Raw genomic sequence first — 20,869 nt, 5'->3', positions numbered from 1 at the left:
TGTCCAAATATATTCGGTCTCGATGACGTTCTCTTGGAAGCACACATTTTGTGAACTTGAGTCCTTTTTGCCCCTCGATGGGATAGGTTATCCGAATTAAGTGCATTAAGCTACAGGTTGTAAATGACAGACGAGATGCATGGATCCATGAATCACCTTGGCGTCTCCCGTTGATTTGTGCCTAACATGTGGTAGTAACGTGGTGAAACTGCCAAATTCCCGAAAAGGATATTTTGTATTTCGTTATCACAGGAAGTTGAGCTTACTCAGCACCTTTATTTTTCCTTTGTTTTCAGCTTCAGCAAGTATAACCTGTGCGGTTACTCCTTGCGGTGAACGGGCAAGTTACGCTTAGTCTCATGGTACGAAATCTTAAAATTGGTAGTACAACATTACAAACCCATATGGGCTCATCTACTCAATTTTGTAATACGTACTTGGGATTCGGTCATGTCACATTCCATCATACACTTCTGTCATAGAACATTTCTGGATCTCTCACTTCCACTCGCAACCTCAACCTTCGTCATTCCTCGTCCTAACATACATACTGTATAGATCCAAGTACAGATTCAAAAGAAAGCATCCGAAATCCATCGGGGATCACCATATCAAGTCTGGAACGGGAACTCGTCTGCATTTTTCCTCTTCTGGCGCTTTCGCCACCTCGAGTCGAACAGATCCACTCTGTCACACGTTCATTCACCCAACTTTTGGTTATCATCAATAGCACAGACATCGTATCATTCACTCATTTCATCTGGTCAACTGCTGCTTCATCACTGCACATCAATCTAAAGTCATTGTGAACAGCCATTTACTGTGGACGCTTCTCAGCTATCATATGACCACTGATTGGTGGTCATCGTACAGTCCAGTCTTCAACCTTCATTGACTGTGCATCGCGTCATCGTCAATATACTTCCACTCAGTACACGACAGTTCCAAACCCTTTGAACCCATCTGATATAGTATTTCAATACCTGCAGCAACAATGGAGAGCGTCTTATCACCCAACACTTCCGCGTTTCTCAACTACCTCGACACCTTCTCGGCCGACAATTCGTCCACAGCTGGTAAAGATGCCTTAGCCAATCCTACCTCACTTCCACCTTCGGCGTTCTTCAACAACATGCCTGTACCGGGAAGGGATACGCCCGAGGACACCCCACCATCAGCGAAGGAACCTTCAGCCTCGCCAGGCAAGCACGACAGAGCGTTATCCCTATCTGACGAGTCAGACGAAGAAGACAGTCCAGAGAGGGAATTGATCAGTAATAGAAGAGTCAGTGGATCAGGTGCGAATAAGAGGAAGGTCGGACAAACCACGAGGAATAGGAACAACTCGATTGAGGATGATGATGAAGAAGGTCAGTTGTGTACTTCATTTTCCTGTTTGCGACATCTCTTGTAAGTGTGAGAGTGAACTCAAGTTGACTTCTTCGACCCGGTAGATTCCGATTCAGAAGTTTCCGGACATGAGGACAAGAGGATGCACAATAACGATAAACCCACCAAGTCCTCGGGAAAGAAAGGTGGACGGAAGTCGAATGGTGGAGAAGGTAAAGAACCGAATAAAGCTGCGAGAAGAAAAGAGCAGAACAGAGCTGCTCAAAAAGCTTTCAGGGAGAGACGTGAGGCGAGGGTGAAAGATGTGAGCGACTCATCCACATCATTCATATTCACCTCATGCTGATGTTACCATCGCGCTCCTCCCATAGCTTGAAGCCAAGGTTGCCGAACTGGAAGCAAAATCGTACGGAGCATCGGTCGAGAACGAAAACCTCCGAGGTATCTTGAAGCGCTTACAAGAAGAGAATATCTCGCTCAAACAATCCGCATTCACCTTTTCGATGCCTGTCAATGGTAATAGCAGCACAGCCAACAACAGCAACAGCAATAGCACTTCGCCATTTGCCATACCCCGACCTCAAACTGCTAAACCGCCTACCCCACCCCTCAGCTCAGTTGATGAAGGTCTGAAGAGTATCAATGATGTCACTGCTCCTCAACCCAATAACAATGGTCGATACGTTGATTCTCCAGAATCGTTGGTATCGATGAACAGCAATAACGGCAACACTACCGATAGCAGTAGCCAACAGCAGCAGCCTCAACCTGATCTGCTACAATCGAATGCTTTCAACGCGTTCTTGTTTGGTAATAACACCAATACCAACACCTCTACCAACAACAACATCAATCGACCTAACGCTAATCCAGTCCAGTCTCGAAGCGACTCACTATCAAGTAGTCAACTTCAGTCATTCGGCACAAGCTCCAGCTCTTCAGTAGCTCCTTCATCGCCCTCCAATCAATCTGATATCAACGCGTTATGGGCTTCTCTATACCCTCAAGGTGTTGAAGCATTGTTGCAAGATCAATCTCAAGGAAACAAGAATGATAACAACCAACAAGTCTCATCCGCATTGTATGGCAATAACGTTAACCTCACTCCATTCACCATGCTCAACTCTCAACCTGCTTTGATGTCATTCGCCGATGCTGGTGAATCCATGTGGGACCCTCTCGGTCTTCTCGGCGCCAATCCTGTTAATAGTCTGCCTCAAGCTACCCAGGCTCCACTACAGCAGCAGCAGCAGCAGCAGCTACCTCAAGCTCAGGTCCAACCCGTCCAATCTGTTCAACCCGTTCAAAGTCAACCTCAAGTCAACGATTTCAACAGGTTTGCATTCCGAGACCCGACTTCTGAAGTCGCAGCTGTGACCGATCCCATGAACAACTGGAATGAAATCACCGATAACAGCGTCAATGAATTCTTGGCTTCTTTGACAGGAAGTGGAAACAATAATAACAATCTGGATACAGACATGAATCAAGATGACGCTTTCAACGCGCAATTGCAACAGATATTTGGTGGTAATTCGCCATCGCAATTGTTCAACCTTACCAACTCGGCTCAACCATCTTCGACCGGCGGCAATAATCCATTTAGCCCGACTAACTACTTGAATATGTCACCTTCACCCTTACAATCGCAATCTCAATCGCAACCAGAGTCCAACGCCCAATCGCCTCAATCAAGTGTATCTGTCAACGATCGATCATCCTACGATTCACCACAATCTGTTTCCTCTTCATCCGCTTCGTCGCACCCTTCAACGTCTAGTGCATCGGCTGCACCTGTGAAAGCTCAAGCTTCACATTTCGCAAGCTGTATGATGGGCGGTAATAGATCGTTATCACCTGGTATCAGTACATTCGGTCCACCGAAGTCTGCTTCGGAGATTGTACACGTAGTAGATACCGATGGGAAGATCGTTAAACCCAGTGATCTGTGGTTGAGATTCGGCATGAAACATGACGTGAGTTTAGTCGCAGCACACACATATATGATTGCTAATTTGCTGATCCTGATTTTCTCGGACATAATAGCATGTTGTCGACCACTTGATGATTGACGATCTATGTGATCAAATGCGATCTAAAGCGACATGTAACGATAGTGAGTCGACTTGTGTTCTTTCTATGTCTCATCGGCCTTGTACCCTCTCTGACTGTATCGTCATTATTTAATGTGTTAGGTACGGGACGTATGGAAATAACGGTCAAAGATGCGGAACAGATGTTCAAGTGGGAAGGAGGAAATGATCATCAAGCTAGAATAGAGAGAATGAAGAATCGTGTGACGAATGATTAGTGGATTATTACTTATCACAAGGGAAAACAACTAAAAAATCACAAAAGCAAGATAAAATGATAATGTGAAAACACATTGATTGTCATAGATTGATGGATGACTTCCTGGTTCATACGAATCCATATTTTGTACAATAGATTTTGTTCCTCCTTTGACTATATATCTTATGCGTTGGTTGTCTGATTGTACGTTTTCGAGATCGAATGATATATCGTATCTTATCAGTTAAGTTAGACTCTCCTCTCAATTGTTCTGGGTTGATACGGATAGATACCTTCATCCCTTATCATGGTAGGTAGAGGGGAAATGGACGAAGATTATGTGACTATGATGTACTGTACTCGTAAAATCTGCTACACTGGACTCTTGTCCAAACGTAAAGAAGGCTATGGATCCCCTCTGGGTTTGTGAGCATGCAGCTAGTACGACATGTGAAAGTGGCACTACTGTAATGCTGGTGTGATGAATTGATGGGATGATGGTGAGTGATGACAGGTGGGTCCGTGCGTGTGATGGATGGTGATGACGTGTGGGACGACAGTCGAGTCAACCGATGTACCACAGTACAAAGAAAAGTATACTACCTCCGTGTGATATCGCCCTAGGTTCTTCTTCTTGCTTTCATTCATCCACCCTATCAACTTGACCTCGTCCAGAACGAGACTCCCTTCTGACCACCTTCAGGTGATACCCGGTACCTAATACTACGCCACTCAGCATCAGCACCATGGCAGACTATCGAGCCCAGCTCAGACCTATCATACCCTCATCCACCTCTCTTCCCGCCCCATTAGGCGAGTCTGTTACGAACCTCTACTCATACGATCCGAAAGATATGATCCTCGATATCAACTCGATGGACCCTCCTCCTCTTTCGCCGAAGGTTGCTCATACCGACAGAACCAACGCAGGAAAAATCAAGTCCATGGAAGAATACGAGGATTCCAAAGAAGACCAAGATTCATCTTCACCCTTATCCGAAATCAACGAAGAAGACCTCGCACATCTCCCTCCTCCACAGATCTTCCATCCTATCACAAGCAATATCGTCCCTCTTCCCTGTGTTGCCGATATCAATGAACCTCAAAAGCCTTCATCTCGACCTCAACGCCAAGAAGATACGGAGAACCAACCTTACCAATCTTCTTTCACCTCACAACAAATCAAGAGTGGCGGTGTACAACCCAATCCGATCTTTCCCCACGTTCAGAATTCCCTTGTGGCTGGTGGCTCTTCGTCGACCCTTACCCCAAACAAGGTCACTTTCGCGTCGAGCGTACAAGCTGGCTTGAACGGTAAGAAGATCTTCGTCAGAGAGCGATCTCGAACCTCTCTTGGGGTTGTGGTAAAAGGAGAGAAATCCTGCTTGGATTGGCCCTGGAAAGATGACGAGGAGGATGAGGTGGTTGACGACGGCCAAGGTAAAACAGGTGAAAACGATACATCGTTGTTTTCAACTTATCTCACGTCAGCGCAAAATTCACAGGAGGTAGGTGAAGCTGCTTCATCGGAAAATGTGAAAGGAGCCATCGACGGTGCTCAACCCTCGCAACCACCAGCAGAAGGAGGTGATCAAAATGCTGCTACTATGGCGGAAATTGACAAGGAAGGAACCGAAGGGGTTTCTCGAAATGTTCTTCATATCACGACTGGTACGACTGGTACTCTAACTCTTCCAGCACCACCCATGAGAACAGCTGTCCTTCATAGACTTGCGATGCCAAGATCAAATAGTGTACCTACCACTGATCTCACCAGACATCACATAACCAACGACAATCCCTCGACTGCACCAGCACATCACGTCAGCTTACCTCCGACTAATATGATAATCCACCCGAAACCCGTCGAACTGCCCAGCACTCATGTTCAAGCATCTTCATCTTCCGATCCGTCTACACGGTCAACTTCAGTAGCGTGGGCACATCCCATCGAGATTTCTGCTACCACGGAGGCATCATCCTCCACTCAGCAGCAGCCACTCCCTCAAAAAGGTTATCAATTTCCCATCCCTCCGCCAGCCGCTGCTCAGAAGAACGAGGGAGACCGAGAACCTCAAGTTATCATTCTCCGAAGACTCCTTCAAGCGAAGGAGATCATTGAGTCGCTTCAAGATAGGGTGAGAGAGGTGGAGATGGAAAGAGATTGGTGTTGGGCGAGTTTGTTCTGGACTAACAATGTAAGCAAACACCTTTCCATGCCTTGCTGTGGCGGTGAAGCAAATCAAGCCACATGCTAATAATTCATGAATTGATAGGTCGCCGACAAGCTCGTTCCTCAACATTTGTTTTGGCATATATCGAACATCTTCGCCAAGTTGTGTGGAAGATATATCGATGGTCCACCAATCATGACTACTGGCAACTTACAACCACTTTCACCCTCGATCTATACGTTACTCCACGAGCTCGCCAACGCCGTAGACAGTCCTCCACCAAGCTTTCACGCCTTGGCTACATGCCCAATTTTAGAATCCATCTTTTACAGAAGTCTCAGAGTCCTCATGAGGGGTTATGATCCTCTCACACCCGTGAGATTCGATAATCAAGATTTGAATGAGGAACAAGAGGTGACTATACCAGTTGATAAACCGATAGAATTCTTCCAGCCTCCTGACGCCCTGTGGACATTCGTTCATATTGGTGAACCAAACGTTTATATTCCTCTGCTGAACGCTATCAAGATTTCCCTTTGGGCCTGTCCTGATACAAGAAGGGGAATTAGCTTGTTATTGCTTTTAGGGAGATTACAAGGTGGGAAGATGTCTTTGGGTGTACGTAATAGACCTTGGGCGAGGAATTTAGGTTTGTACTTGGAACAAAATGGATGTAGTTTACCTTCCTCGCCTTCTTTGGACTCCGCCACTACCATTGGAACTAGATCCTTTAGACCGGTGTTTGGGAAAGTTGATGAAGAGGAGATTAAGGGAGCTATGAAATTCGTTAGGCAAACGAGGATTCAAGAGTATGAGAAAAGGAAGAATGAACAGAGGATGGTATATCAAGTAGGGGAAATTGGGAATAAGAGGAAGAGCGAGGTGGATGCCATTCAAACCAAGGGGAAAGGCAGGGGGAACGGGAAAGGGACGGGTAAAGCGAAACAAGAGGAAGAGGACGAAGATGAGGAGTATAGTGGGGTTGGATATGGTTCGAAATCGAAAAGTAAGAAAAGGAGATTGTGATTTTTCTTCCTACGATCACATTCAGGTGGTTATACATGACATGGTCATCTCTCCTGACTATACCGATCGCGATGATGTCTGTTAAGAAGGTCATTTCAATTCTGTATAAGTTATACTTGATGATTTTCCATTCTTTCGTCTTTCGTTTAGATCATTATCCAGCATTTGACAATTACGATTTTGCTTTACAGTAACATGATCTCCTTTCCTGAATCATCACAATACAAGTCCATGTTTCCTTCTTTCCTCGATGTTGTGTTGTATTTCGATTTTTATAACAAGTCAACAAGTCGGTAGTCAAAAAGAGTTAAAAGATTCAAGCGAGATGTATGAACAGATGTCACATGTCCAATAACATCTTCGAGCATAATGGACGACGTACAATGGTGATTTACCGTGTTGCATATACAGTAATGTATTGTGGTGTGGTATTACAATTCCAATCTCGCATGTGATGTACAAGACGGCAAGACGGCAAGAAGAAAATGAAACGAGATATTTACTCATGCAGGGTAAAAGTGATGATTTGTCATCTGAATATACAGGATAACTTAAGAAGTGAAATACTAATGTTGCATGCTTGATGATACATCATTTACGGTATTGCAAGTGCAAGTGCAAGATACTTTAAGATGTATAGGATGTGTTAATGTACAGTACGATTAAGAGAATCCTAAATTGGCTAATCTCTTCAAAACTTTACCACCGACCGTACCTCCTCCACTAGGTTCGAGTAATTGAGATCTTTCCCACAGTCCCTATATTGGACATCAATTTAAGAAATTATATCAGCGTTACTTTCAAAAATTTAAATCAAGAAAAGTAATACGTATGGTGTACAGTATATACGTAGGATATGTAGATATGATCAAAACTCACATCTTCATTCGTAATAATCATTGTATCTTCTATAATCTTCCTAAACGAATCAACCACTTCTCCTCTAATGATCGGTCCTCTAATCTGACATTCTAAAATGACATTCAAAATTTCACCCATCTTGTAGAATTTATCCCATTGAATCTCAACTTTATCCTTATCTATCCTCGTGTGAGTTTTCGTTCCGTACTGTTTAACAACTTCTACCATCCTCTTATCTTCTTTTCTTACATTTTGTAATCTGTTAACCAATCCTAGGATATTGGTTAACAAAGGGATGGAAGCTCTTCCATTTGATATATCAGCTTGTAATGCCCTTCTGTAATGGACGTATCCACCTCTTGGATCCATCAACTTCAAATGGGATTGATAATCTTTTTCCAAAGCAGGCGAAATAGTCACTAATGATTGAGTGATAGACAGACGGTGAACACTCGTTTCTCTCATTCCTGATATGACCGCGTAGAGGGAGTCGTAATTGTTCAGACGACGAAGTTGATGAGCAATCATGATGAATCGCTCGATTGTACGTGCACGATGTTTCGGTTTAGGATGAGAAAGGATTATGGTAGATACCCTATATGATACGAATGATACGAAAAGCAAACTTAGTATATTCCACAGTTCCATTCGAGATGTGTTGTAAAAATTCGAACTTACCATCTAGAAATATGATTGAAGAACATTATGGCTTTACCTACCGGACCATCAGTCTCTTTCCCAAGATCATGTCGAAGTACATCTCTGGGCTATGATCCGAACCAACCAACCTATCAGTCACCCCACATTCTTGGTATCGTTAAAATTACTCACTCTAATGGCAGTAAATAAAGCCCACTGCATCTTGGTCAACTCGACAGCAAAACTTCTAGGATCCATATTCACCACCACATTAAACGCCTGCGCCCATTTATGGAATCCCATCTCATCCGTTGCATGAGCATGAGAGTTAACACGCGAGTCTTTCTGATTACTACCACCATCAGGGTTGGTATTGGATTTACTATTCTCCATAGGCAGACTGGAAGTCGATACTGATCTGGTTGAAGTCGAATGATGATTAGGTACACCATGCGTATCTTTAGAGAAAGGAGTATCGGGAGGTTCGTCTTCCAGCAAAATACCTTTCTCTAAAGAAGAGTCCGTAAATTCGTATAATACCTCTGTATCGATTACTAATTCCGTATTGGTAGAATCGGAAAGTATCGATGCGGATGATTTCGCATTGGCATTGGTATTTTGTACGGACCACGACTGATCCAGATCTACCACTTCAGATAAAGAATGTTCGACCATGATCAGTTCTCCTGTCAGATGAGCCATGAAAGTGTGGTGTAAGATGAATGCGAGTATCTCTTTGAAAATGCTCTGCGTGGAAAGGTCCTGTAAGTCCCCTGGATAACGGGTAGTCCAATCTACCAGAGCTCCAGTTATCCTAGATTGCCAGCGTCAGCAAATCCTCTCCTTTGATCATACTTCCACTCACTTCATCATTGTCCAATTTTTCACATCCCTCGATACTTCATACCCTTCCACCTCTTTCAGCCGAACTAGGAACTCCTGCATCACATCCTTAGGTTCCATGAAACGGCGAAAGGTCATTGCGAAAGATCGTACGAATGGTTCATCTTTGGGGGAGAAAACGTCAGGTTGATTGCCATCAATGTTGTAGGTGATATAACTCACCTTGAGACGATACTATAGCTGCGAACAGTCGATTTAGCAGGTCCTCAGCAGTGAGCCATATTGGCGCGTCTCTGGTATGATTTGCAGAACATATCAGCATCCGTCACGAAATGAGAGCACATGACAAGGGATCAATCACGCAATACTCACAGCTGTACTCCGCTCTGCGTTATCACCCTTTCTTGCACTCCACCTTTCTTGCCTTCTCCATTCGATGAGGGTTCAGATTTGATTACTTTCTTTTCTGTTTTATCCTTATTTTCCTGTTCTATGTCTAAGCTTGAGCGGATAGGAGGTGGCGGTGGTCCTTTCGTCACCCAACCCAAGCTACTTCCACTTGATCTATGATCCGACATCCCATCTTGATCCCGATCGGCAGGAGTCATGTTAAATCCTCCTCGTTGATGCCACATCAATTTGGTATTTTCCGAAGAAGACGCATCACTATCTATAGGTGAGGACAGTGCTTCCAATGTTGCAGATGCTAATGCAGGTGAAGGTGGTGGATGTTGGGGAATTGTAAGTGTAGAAGCATTCAATCTACGTTGTTGTCGACCTGATAGAAGTAGCAGCGTTTTTAATTTAGTGTAACTTATCTCATAACGACGTACCACACGGTCGTCAAGGGATCAAGGGAAAACCGAACTAGTCAAGACTCACGCTGCCGCTGTTCCAACTTGTATACGAGCCATCTAAGTGCATTGCGCATCTTCGATTTACCTTCCGATGTCTGGGTCGTAACTTCTATCAAACCGACATTGAAAGGTTCACCAATCGAATTACCATGATGGGCATCCACCTCTAATTGTGTATCTGGATCGGATTTACATGCTAAGATGACAATGGGGATTCCCGATGGTGATAATCGTTCTAGATTTGGAGTGAGACACAAAGATCAGTGATTGATCAAGATCGCTATCATCCTCGTGTTGTTTTTTATTGATGAAACTTTGATATATTTGATCCGCCACTATGCAATCAATCCATCAATTTGACTCACCTAACGCTTCGCTGATCCCAGACAATGTATCGCTTCTACCTGCATCATAGCAAAATATCACACCTGCGACGTCCGGTACACCTTCTGGCCAAACTTGATCCTGTTTCGATGCAGGTGCAAGGTTGAGAGCGTGCATGTTCATCTCTAGAAATTCAACTTTCCAAGGTTGCTTTAATTTACCACCAGGCTGTATCTGAGAATAACACGAGATAACTACAGGGATCCCAATGACGATTAGTACGCTCGAAATGATACTCATTCCAAATGCGGCGTGTACTCACTTGTATGTCCACCAGCTGAATGTGTTTTCAAAGGATGAGACATCCCCCATGTCCTCAACGCACGAGCTATCACGGTCGTCTTCCCGACCTTTTCATGTCCCAGTACAGCTATTGCATAATCCGCATTGACAGGTGATGATGTCTACAACAACTCCTATAAGCTTAATGAAAAGGTTAGGAATGATATGGTATGACTTACCGATGATCCACTTAAGTTAGGTTTTGCAGTTTTATCCATATCTTTCTCTTCTCCTTCTTCCTGCGTTTCATCTAATGGAATCTGTTTAGATAAAGTTGATCTCCTCGTCCTCAGCTTCCTCGTCCCGCTTCCACTCCCACTCGCATTCTCTATCAGATCCTGATATTCTGCTGGAGGGAACCTTGCGCTAGACGGTGATGATTTTGATGAAGTAGATTCGGGATAATCCATCATGGTCGATCTCATTTTCTTCATAGCTTCTTGATCCATTGTAGACAGCTTCAAACGGGCAGATTGTAAGAGTGATGCTTGTTCTGGTCCTTGACCTTGACCTTGACCATGTGTCGTAGATGCGGTCGTGGGTGGTGTCATTGAGTCGGTCGATGATGAATTGACGAGACGAATGCGTGAGGTGCTACTTCCTGACATTGACATCTTGATGGGCTTACACCTAGTTCCAGTCTAATTACAAGGGGGAAGAGCTAACGGGATAGTACGACTGAGGATATAAGAAGTGGACGAAGAGTGGAGGGATAATGACTGAGGGCTTGAGACACCGAGAAGGACGGTTCCTGTTGTGTGTATTAAAAAGCTGGACAGGTGTCTGAGCGTGATGGATCCTGGATTGTTCTTACCGAGGTGCAGTTGTACGTCGAAGATTGGATGTGTCTGGCGATTATTGATGTTCATATCAGCGATCCAAGCGATAATATGCAGCTTCACATCAGCAATGATTATTCCAAAGAGTTGGAGGGAGACTCGACTGATCGTACTACCACCGAAAATCAAAGGGATCGACGAGCACTTCCTGTCCTTTCTCCGTTTAAACGGGATGATCCGGAAGCGGTGTCTTAGGGTATTTGAGATGAGATATGCACAGTAGATGGGACTTACCTTCAGAGCGCTCCGTCCTATGATTCATTAATTCCTTGTTCCACAGACCGTATCTCTAAATGTCTCAGTGGTGTCAACAGCTTTTCAACGAGGTATTTCGTTATTAATATTGATACGATTCGTGATGATGCCGTTATCGTTATACCGTACGTTAAAAGACAATGAAGGGGGGAAAGGAGGTATGAGATAGTTGAAAAGTGTTTGATCGACAATCGACGAGAATGGAACCGAGGTTGTGATTGTGAACAGGAAGTGATGGGTTGGGTTAGGCGATGTAAGGGTAAAAAGTTGGATTGGTGTAGGGACGAATCGGAATGATGAGGGCTGGCAGTATTGTTCCTCAGCTCAGATTCCATTGACATCTCAACGATACCAACATGAGAAAGAGGGGGTTTAAGAATATATGAGAAGATCCCTTTTGTAGTTTCCAAGTGAATAAGCTTTACGCCCGTTGTGGTCCAACAATCCGTAGATCGTCCTAGTCATGAATGACATGTGATTCATGATCTCCAAGCACCTCTTCTTTGCCATGTGCATTATCTCGCATCCGACCGAGAGATCTCCACGCTATGTAATGCATAGCACAATGGGCGGAGCTACAGTGACTTAGACTGGACTTGCTACTCACCTGATCAAGTCGAGTTTTATTGTTCGGCCCAAAGGGATGTAGCTTGAGGAGAGAACGCGCTTAGACCGTCATTATCACTGTCCCAATACCATTATTGCACATCATTCTCCTTGGGTGATATCTTGCCCTGTTGCTGACCTATAATGTCTATGATTTCGTACGTATGTGCAAATTGTCGAAGGATTCCATGGCCCCCATGACCTTGTTTTATGGCATTGCTCGACGCCCAAACTCTCAAAAAGATGGGATATGTACAACCTTATTTACGCTTGGACCTCCTCCACCGTTGACACGTGGTTCGAACATATCTGTCATGTCCGTGCCCCTTTTTCGCTTCTGAGGAAATGTTGATCATGAATGACAAGCAAACATAACATACATCTCTCATTGTACAACCCGACCTTATCAATCGCATCACCGAACATGCTCGGGCTCCATCCTCGTTCACTACTTCGTCGTCGTCCAGTGACCTTTCATCGACCTACCCCTTCGGCAAATTTTCCCAGAACATACCGCGCGAATAGCACCTTCATTCCATTCTCAGAGTTCAAACCACCTCCTATCCGCCAGCGGCTCAAACCGTTAATCCCATTCTTCATCTACTGGAGTATAATCACATCTCTGGCTGTACATCTACTACGTATACGGATAAGCTCAAAAGAAGAGTTGGACAAGCAAAAGGCAAAGATCACCGTTTTATCTGACCTGGTAGAACAGTTACGCAATGGAAAGATAATAGGGGAAGATGATATACAAAGGGAATTGGAGATGGTCGGTCTGAGGGAACGAACGGTGCTGTCACAGAAGGTAGAAGTGGAAGATACGAAAGATGTGAGATGGACTGAAGTTCTGTTTGGAAAGAAGAGAGAGATGAAAGACGAGGTTGAAGAGGATGAAAAGAGTTTGGAGGAGTTGGTACAAGGTGAGTAAGAGTCTCTCTCCATCAGCTAGCTGTTCCATAGATTGTGCTCCCATACCATAGTCATACTAATCTGTTTGTTCTTACCATTTGTTCCAGCTGTCAACGAAGCATCCCAACCTACTCCATCCCCAATTACACTCATACCGACCACCTCAAATATCAGTATTCCGGAAAGATCGGGACAGGTCAAGAGAGCACCCTCGTCGAGCGTATATATGTGATTTTGTCGAACCAAGTTTCTCATCAGTTACGACCAAACCTCATAGATATTCCAATGTACTGTATACTGATATGACATGCTTACTTGACGACTAGAAGGCTTATTGGATCTACGACTCTGAGCGTTGTATCTCCAAAATTGTCTTGTTAGGTTCAGCACACAAGATGATCACATGCTGATATCCTCTGGGAAGTTGATCCGTGCTGATCTTATGCATAATCAAAGACCATCATCAACGGAGTCCCGACTTTCCCAAAAAGCAAAGCTAGGTTTTCAATTCTGGTTACCATCAACACAATCATCATAAATGCTTCCGCATAAATCACCAAGTGGTATAAAACCGAAATACTTAAATATTGAATGACCTTCGGGCGTAGTCAGAGCCTATCGGGTTGGCTCCCCACTCCAATCAATTATGGAGTGTCGACATCTGAGCGTAAAAGCTGTCAAATCGATACATCCAATATATCTCGCCTAAACCCTAGGGCTGTTAGACGAGATCATAGTCACGAAACGAATCAAGGTAAAAGACTCGTGCGCCCCAAACCAGTGTCATCGTCATTGCTGATGCAGATGCAGATGCAGATGATGGAACCTGTTTCATCCCATCTATACTACCCTAAAAACCGAACATCTCTCGGTGAGGCTATTGATTGACTTCGATCATCTTTTCGTTGATCATCACATCACGAGATGCGATGCTTGTACGTAGGCATAGGCATTACCGCCGGCGGTATGCATACCGGATTCCGGGTCACTCTGCGGAACGAACGGCGATACTCACGAGTAAAGTGCTGTGAACTCACACATGTGATAAGATAGATCTCGTCGTTGAGTTGATACTACGAGTAGAGCAAAACAGCAAACTGACGAAACAGAATAAGATCTACAATTGATCTCAGACTCAGGCGCAATTAGTTAGCTTCCACACTAACATCGATACTAGCCATGTTGACTTGGTAACCATCAAATCATGACGATCCGATTACCATCAATATTCACATGGAGTTCCGGAGGCAATTGATCTGATGATATGGGGACCGGTGAAGATACCGCCGGTAGCATTGATCATCTGATAATTGATTATTGATTGTTATACACAATGACTAAAATAGTACCCTTCCTTTCGATGATGGACAAGTGATGGTTGATGAAACGGCATTCCCGCTAGTTTCTTTCTTTTTTCAATCACACGCTTTGATCACTTGCCCTATACAGTAGTTGAAGGATGTTTTCACTAATTGAGGATCCTTTTCATGGATACAACACACTGATTCCAGACTTTTGCTCTATCTATTCCGCAGTCACCATAGCATCAGGTAGAAGAGGGGAAGCGGCATTTTCACTGTTTGTTGGTCAATGCAATCATACCATGGCGCTAAACATAATTAAACATGTTTCGTCCTCCTTTCGCAACAGGAGAAACGATGAAAAAAATGATCTGAGACCTTTTAGGGTGAAATACAGCATGAGTACCTTTCGAAGGGGAGTTGACTTATCGAGTAACTGTGGAGATAAGGATCAAGGTAGGATACAAGATATATAAGGAAGTGATCCCTTTCATTTTTTGGTCGTCGTCAAGTCTACCTTCCTTCACATCGCAGGTCAAGAACTTGGACAAATCACTTACCCCACATCCATTAACCCGCTCAATTCGCAACCCCTTAAACCCAGAAGTCATCTTCAATTATACTTATTGCGATACCATCCCTTTCAATATTCGATAGAAGGATAAAGACCTTCTTTCTTCAAAGATAAACATAAACGTATCTTTCCCCACAACCCATACCAACTCCTTTGTCCTTTTATCGATCGTCCAATTTGGTGTACAAGGGGTATGTGTATTCCTTTTCCTCCTTCACCTCTACTTTTACTGGTCTCCCGATTTCACCGAAATCCGATATCGTTCTATTCCTCTATATTCGGAGGCAGATACGGTAGACACACAGTGCATTGCATTCTAATTGCAAATAGACAAACATGAATGACCTGCTGACTTGTTACTTCTTTCCTCATCACTCAACGTGTTTCATCTATCCCTTTAGTATTCGTACTCATACCTACAGTATCTGCCATCTTTTAAATTGGAACCAAACAATACTTAAACCGATACTCAACCCCTTAAAAAGTGATTTACCTTCTCACCAATCGTCAATCTACAAACTATCTTCTTATCTATCAGCCATCTTGATAGCTCTAAACCTATCTGATAATTCTTTCATTCTCAAATCATACCCATCTTCTTCCTGATTATCATAATTTACCTTCGAATTCAACAATGTCATACTATCGACCTTCATCACTCGCCGCCACCACTCACGCCCATCCTGAAGCTTCCTCTTCCCGACGCCAAGCTCAACCTGCTCTTCCAACTACTATCAATGAGGAAGAGATCGCCACAGCTACTGCCGCTGCTCCTATCGGTGCTCAGGGAGACAAGGGCAAGGGGAAAGAGAAGAAGGTGAGGAAGATGACGATGGAGGATGTTGAGAGGTTGGCTGGACAGATAGTGAGTGATCATTTCATCTATTGATTAAAGGTCTTGTCACCCTGTGGCAAGTCAACAATCATGTCCATCTCGTTATTATTATAATCGCCTTCGTCATGATCATCAAAGCCATGCCTCGGGTCATACACGACTTATCTATATAACACTCATGTTCTTCCTTTCTTCTGTTTATCTCGACAAACCCGAAATATACACATACTGACAATTGACTTTTCCTAATAGTGCAACGTCCGACCTCTCGGTGCATGCCAACGTCCACAATCTTCTGGAAGCCTCTACTGCACCAATGTGAGTGATCTCTCTTTTACACAGCTGTATCATCCACCCCAAATCGACGCGTCTTGGTCGGATGTTTGCCACACACATCTATAACATACCATACAATTGCCACTCATACCTTCCTTTGATCTATTCGCTGAATGACAAGATGACGATAGCTGACATTAATTCAATCATCTGTGATACATAGCACTCATGTCAGGCTATCAATGCCGATGGGGACAGGTGCGGTAACTGGGTATCCAACCCTAGAGAAACGAGATTCTGTGCTAATGGGTGTAAGTGGCTCCTCCTATTCATTCTTCACAGTCCAGAAGGTTGATATGGATAGTTTGTAATTTTTAGGGCACATGGAAAACTCCCGTCACACCCATCTCTCCGACCTCCTCGCCCTCCGAAAAGCCCTCAACCAGCGTCAATCGACCGAGAGGGAGAAGCAAAACGCTGCTCAACTTTATTACATCGAACAGCGGTTTCCATCATCCTCATCCTCATCGTCCTCCTCGACCTCGTCCTCCGACACCCCTTCCTCGACGTCCTTGTCATTGTTGAGTACACCCACTACTCCTCCTTCTGCTAGGTCGACGAGGAATCTGAGTGAGCAAAGAGGCTGGGGATCACATGGGGTTGATGCGTGGTGGAGAGGTAATTGGGGGTTAAATTCTGAGCAGATCTCGGAGACGGGGGGATGTACAAGGGATAGCTGATGACGGGTACCAAACGAATGGAATTTAAATTACATCAATTAATCTGGACCCATTTTGATCTCTGCTTTTTTATGTTTGGTTTAATCCTTCTTTCTTTCTTTCTTTCTGTTGTATATCTCATCTGATCTGGTAAAACTAAAGTTATTCATTTACCGCACTTGTAAAATTACTTTTGTATGTTTCCCTTCGGTTTCGTTTTTCTTATTCACGATTGGGTTTGTATAATCTCTCAACAGGTTGTTAGTATTGTACAGTATGGTTTTTGGTTTTGTATGATCAACAACAGAACAAAGAAATGAATAATCCTGGAGATCTATTGTTCTCAATAATCAAGAAGCCTTCTCCAGTAATATTGTTCCATTGCAGACGCAGTCACGTTACAATAGAAAGCAGCCTGAACAACGTGCGTACTGCATAACATCTATATCTTCGCACTGTATACAAGAGATACCAAATCCTATGTTATGATGCTGAATGCGCATACACACCGTGATAGAATGTTTTGATGTACTTAATCATATCCACCATGATATCTCTGTCCAGTCCCTCCTGCTCTAGCACCTTGACCTTTCCCACCTTCGTCCCCCTTTCCCTTGTTTTTACTTTTACTCTTCCCTTTCCCTTTCCCACCAGTATTGGGCGTAGCAGGTCTAGCCGGTAGAGATACGTTATGTCTCCCACCCAACGCAGCATTCATCTCTCCACTCTTTCCCTTTATTTTGATTCCACCATTTTCAGCTTTTCTGACTTGGTCTAGTTCTTTACCCCAATTATCAACTTTACCTCCTCCATTCCCATTACTTCGCCATTCACTTTCCCAATCTTTCTCTGATCCCGATCCTCCCCCTTTGGCTTTTCGCTTTCTTCCTGATCTCGATGATGAACCTGGTGTAGGAATTTCAACGACAGGGGTCTTTATCAATGAACTTCCATTTCCACTTCCATTACCCTTGCGGTTCTTCCCAGTTGGTGTCGACTGAAAACCACCTCCACCACCCAACGCACGATTGATCAATTCCTTGGCACCATTGTTATTTCTGGTACCAGGTTCCGATAATTTCCCAAATGAAATGACTTTAGCAGGTGCCGAGGAAGGTACACTACTTCCGTTTCCGTTCTGATCCATTAGATGCCCATGTGAGAAAGGCATCGTCCCATTCCTATTGTTATTGCTATTGCTAGTATCATTCGGTTTCCTATTAGAAGGTGGTCGAGGTGGCGGTGATCTTGATCTATTCCTTTGACCATGACTAGAATGACGTGGATCTCTTTCTCTTTCACGATACTCTGAATCCCAAGGTCTTCTACCCCTATCCCTATTGTTAGGTGTAGAATATGCTCCTCCTCTACTTCTGATATTCAGCCCACCTCCACCTCTGAAATTTCTAGACTGATCAAACCATGAAGGTTCATCATCCGACCCACCGCCACCACCAAAGTGTCTTTCTCTGTCTATTTGCATCTGTCTAGCTTTCTCTTTCTCCCTCGTTTTCCTACCTGCACTTGAACCTCCGAAATTCTTATATCCTCCAGAGATGAATGGTAAATTATCATAATCATCTTGATCTCCGTCGTCGTCAAACCTGGAATGTGTAGGTGGAGGCAAATCTGCATTGCGTCTTGAAGACGTGGTAAAAAATGGTCCGCGAGAGGACATCTCATGCGAGAATGCTGAGGGGACGGTGAGACGGGCTAGGGAGCCACGACGTTTTGAGCAGTCCTATACAGGGAATCAATATCTTGTACGATCGAGTAACAGCTGAGATATAGAAAGAGAAGGAAGAGAAAAGATATGGTGAAGCCGGGGTGAAAGAGGGTAAAGAGGAAATGTATAAGGTGGGGTCCGGGCGGGCGAGATTCGGAGAAGGAGGCGAGACACCAGATGAAGCGGGGAAGAGAGACAGAGATCGCAAGGATGAAGATTTAGTTGACGAATACACTCACATCACCTAGATGGCCCTCCCTGGCACAATTGTAACACCACTCCTCAGAGGCTCTACCGCCTATCGCTTCTTTCTCCCAGCCCTCAGCACTCATCTTATCTCGGATGATGTCGGCTCTAGCATCGGTGGATAAATAGGAATAAACTCTCCATAGAGTATGGCAGGTCTGTCTCAATGGTACATGTCAATGACACTTTCTGAGAAACGATAGTTTTCGATTATGTTTTATAGGTGTACCCACATTTTCCGTATGATCCCTACTTCCACACCTATCGCATCCCGTCCTCCTCGAAGATCTAGATACGGGGTCGGGACAATCTTGCTTCCTATGGCCACGTCCACCACAACCGAAACATACCAGACCAACTGGACAATCTCTCCGTTCGTGCGCATCCTCCGCTCCACATGTGGTACACTAACACACACAAGAGTATCAGTATCAGCCTAATACGAAGAGTAAAGGGTATGTAGCGTGGACATCATCGGTACTCACTATTATGTGTTTACAATCTTTACTCCTATGTCCTGGCCGCTTACAGTTCTGACAGATCTTACTCTGATCCGCCGTAGCTAGGAAAGTAGCTTCTACCTCTTTTGGTCCATCATCCTCGGCATCGAAGTACCTCTTTGAGCCCTGCGACATGAGTTTTACGTTGAGTGAGCTATCAGTGATATATGGATTCGTTCGCGACGAGCATTATAACTCACCTTGCTTATATCATCATCGACGAAATATAAACCTTCCATCATATCTTCATTATCCCCCTGATCTACCCTATCATCATCCCCCTGATCGGTCTGCATCTTCGACGGTGATGTTGAGTCTACCAGTACATGCGAAGGTAGCAACAAGGAAGATTCCGCTAGCTCATCCTCCACTTTCGCTTTTTCTTTCCCTTTACTCTTCGAATTGACATCATTCGGTTTCTGCAATTCCGCATTCACACCTTTCTTGCTGGTGCTAAGAGAAGGCATCATGCTTGTACTGAATAATCCAGGTGGTTGAAAGTGATCGCTTGACGAAAGCGCTGGATCTTCTTGAGCATTGGAAGTACCGGGTAAAGAGGGTGATATCTGAGGTATCTCATCAATGAATATATCTGCTCCTACTACATTCTCTTTGATCTCTCCAGGTTCGATTTCGTTCGCCCTTGGTGGTGTTGATCTGCTAGGTCCAGCTTCAGGAGGTGGAGTGGGTGAAAATCTGATTCCAGTTCCTGCTAATAACGATCGGGGTAATGGTGTGAAGCTTGATGGAGCGTAAGTGGATGGTATGGGAGTGGTACCTCTTGAAGGTCCAGCACTGGTCGTTCGCGACATAACCAATGGATATCAATGGTATATTATCGTTCTATGAGGTAAATTTGAAGTATGAGGAAGTAGTTCAACAACATTCAATCATTCGATGGATGTGATGGGAGTGAAGTGAACCTTCGAGGCATATATGGTGATTATATCGGCTGAGGTATGCAGGCGACTCGATTTCGGTCTTGTAGATTTTCTATCTAATTGATGACCCGTACTAGATACCTTGTTGACGAACTCGTTGCGGATTTATACGTGACTGCTATTGTGATAGTGACATCGATCGTATTGTTGTTGGATTGACTGTCAATTGTTGAAATCGTCAGAAATCTTGAATCCTCAAGTGGAGGTAGAAGGGTTCATCGTTGCCACCGATGGTTGACTAGATAGCGTATCAGGGTATCGCCGATAAATGCCGGGATCATACTGAGCTGTGAGTAAGAAGCGGACATGTCCACCTATTCCTGAATTGAAAGTAAGGTCGAGTAGCAGAGTGAGTGAGCAGCAAGTACTCGAGTAGAGATTAAAAAGTCGGTGAGGACAACCTATATACGACAGCATGAATCCTATTGACC

The 20,869-nt window shown here is 44.2% G+C and overlaps 6 protein-coding genes across 6 annotated transcripts; 4 read left to right on the top strand and 2 right to left on the bottom strand.

Moving 5' to 3' along the window:
- Window positions 1–994: 994 nt before the first annotated feature.
- On the top strand, window positions 995–3,661 carry L199_005913 (uncharacterized protein; the record flags this gene model as incomplete). The annotated part of the gene is made up of 5 exons (XM_064891615.1): window positions 995–1,370; window positions 1,455–1,654; window positions 1,722–3,326; window positions 3,397–3,466; window positions 3,546–3,661. The coding sequence occupies 5 exons, from the start codon at window positions 995–997 to the stop codon at window positions 3,659–3,661; spliced, it is 2,367 nt and encodes a 788-aa protein (XP_064747687.1).
- A 727-nt stretch (window positions 3,662–4,388) lies between these two features.
- L199_005912 (uncharacterized protein) lies at window positions 4,389–6,842 on the top strand (the record flags this gene model as incomplete). The annotated part of the gene is made up of 2 exons (XM_064891614.1): window positions 4,389–5,840; window positions 5,919–6,842. The coding sequence occupies 2 exons, from the start codon at window positions 4,389–4,391 to the stop codon at window positions 6,840–6,842; spliced, it is 2,376 nt and encodes a 791-aa protein (XP_064747686.1).
- A 662-nt stretch (window positions 6,843–7,504) lies between these two features.
- On the bottom strand, window positions 7,505–11,322 carry L199_005911 (uncharacterized protein; the record flags this gene model as incomplete). Its single annotated transcript, XM_064891613.1, has 11 exons — window positions 7,505–7,600; window positions 7,722–8,298; window positions 8,382–8,470; window positions 8,535–9,156; window positions 9,208–9,349; window positions 9,408–9,478; window positions 9,558–9,963; window positions 10,068–10,277; window positions 10,408–10,620; window positions 10,689–10,830; window positions 10,888–11,322. 11 exons carry the CDS (start codon window positions 11,320–11,322, stop codon window positions 7,505–7,507), a joined length of 3,003 nt encoding a protein of 1,000 aa, XP_064747685.1.
- Window positions 11,323–12,832: 1,510 nt separating this feature from the next.
- On the top strand, window positions 12,833–13,552 carry L199_005910 (uncharacterized protein; the record flags this gene model as incomplete). The annotated part of the gene is made up of 2 exons (XM_064891612.1): window positions 12,833–13,331; window positions 13,428–13,552. 2 exons carry the CDS (start codon window positions 12,833–12,835, stop codon window positions 13,550–13,552), a joined length of 624 nt encoding a protein of 207 aa, XP_064747684.1.
- Window positions 13,553–15,829: 2,277 nt separating this feature from the next.
- Window positions 15,830–17,046, top strand: L199_005909 (uncharacterized protein; the record flags this gene model as incomplete). Its single annotated transcript, XM_064891611.1, has 4 exons — window positions 15,830–16,060; window positions 16,283–16,348; window positions 16,530–16,617; window positions 16,685–17,046. 4 exons carry the CDS (start codon window positions 15,830–15,832, stop codon window positions 17,044–17,046), a joined length of 747 nt encoding a protein of 248 aa, XP_064747683.1.
- Window positions 17,047–17,557: 511 nt separating this feature from the next.
- Window positions 17,558–20,309, bottom strand: L199_005908 (uncharacterized protein; the record flags this gene model as incomplete). The annotated part of the gene is made up of 5 exons (XM_064891610.1): window positions 17,558–18,766; window positions 18,991–19,155; window positions 19,231–19,404; window positions 19,483–19,623; window positions 19,698–20,309. 5 exons carry the CDS (start codon window positions 20,307–20,309, stop codon window positions 17,558–17,560), a joined length of 2,301 nt encoding a protein of 766 aa, XP_064747682.1.
- Between the last annotated feature and the right edge of the window lie 560 nt (window positions 20,310–20,869).

Source organism: Kwoniella botswanensis, chromosome 1, assembly GCF_036426115.1.
Source record: "Kwoniella botswanensis chromosome 1, complete sequence".
Taxonomy (NCBI): domain Eukaryota; kingdom Fungi; phylum Basidiomycota; class Tremellomycetes; order Tremellales; family Cryptococcaceae; genus Kwoniella; species Kwoniella botswanensis.
The sequence above is the reverse complement of the archived record's forward strand: the minus strand, read 5'-3'. Positions and strand labels throughout refer to the sequence as shown.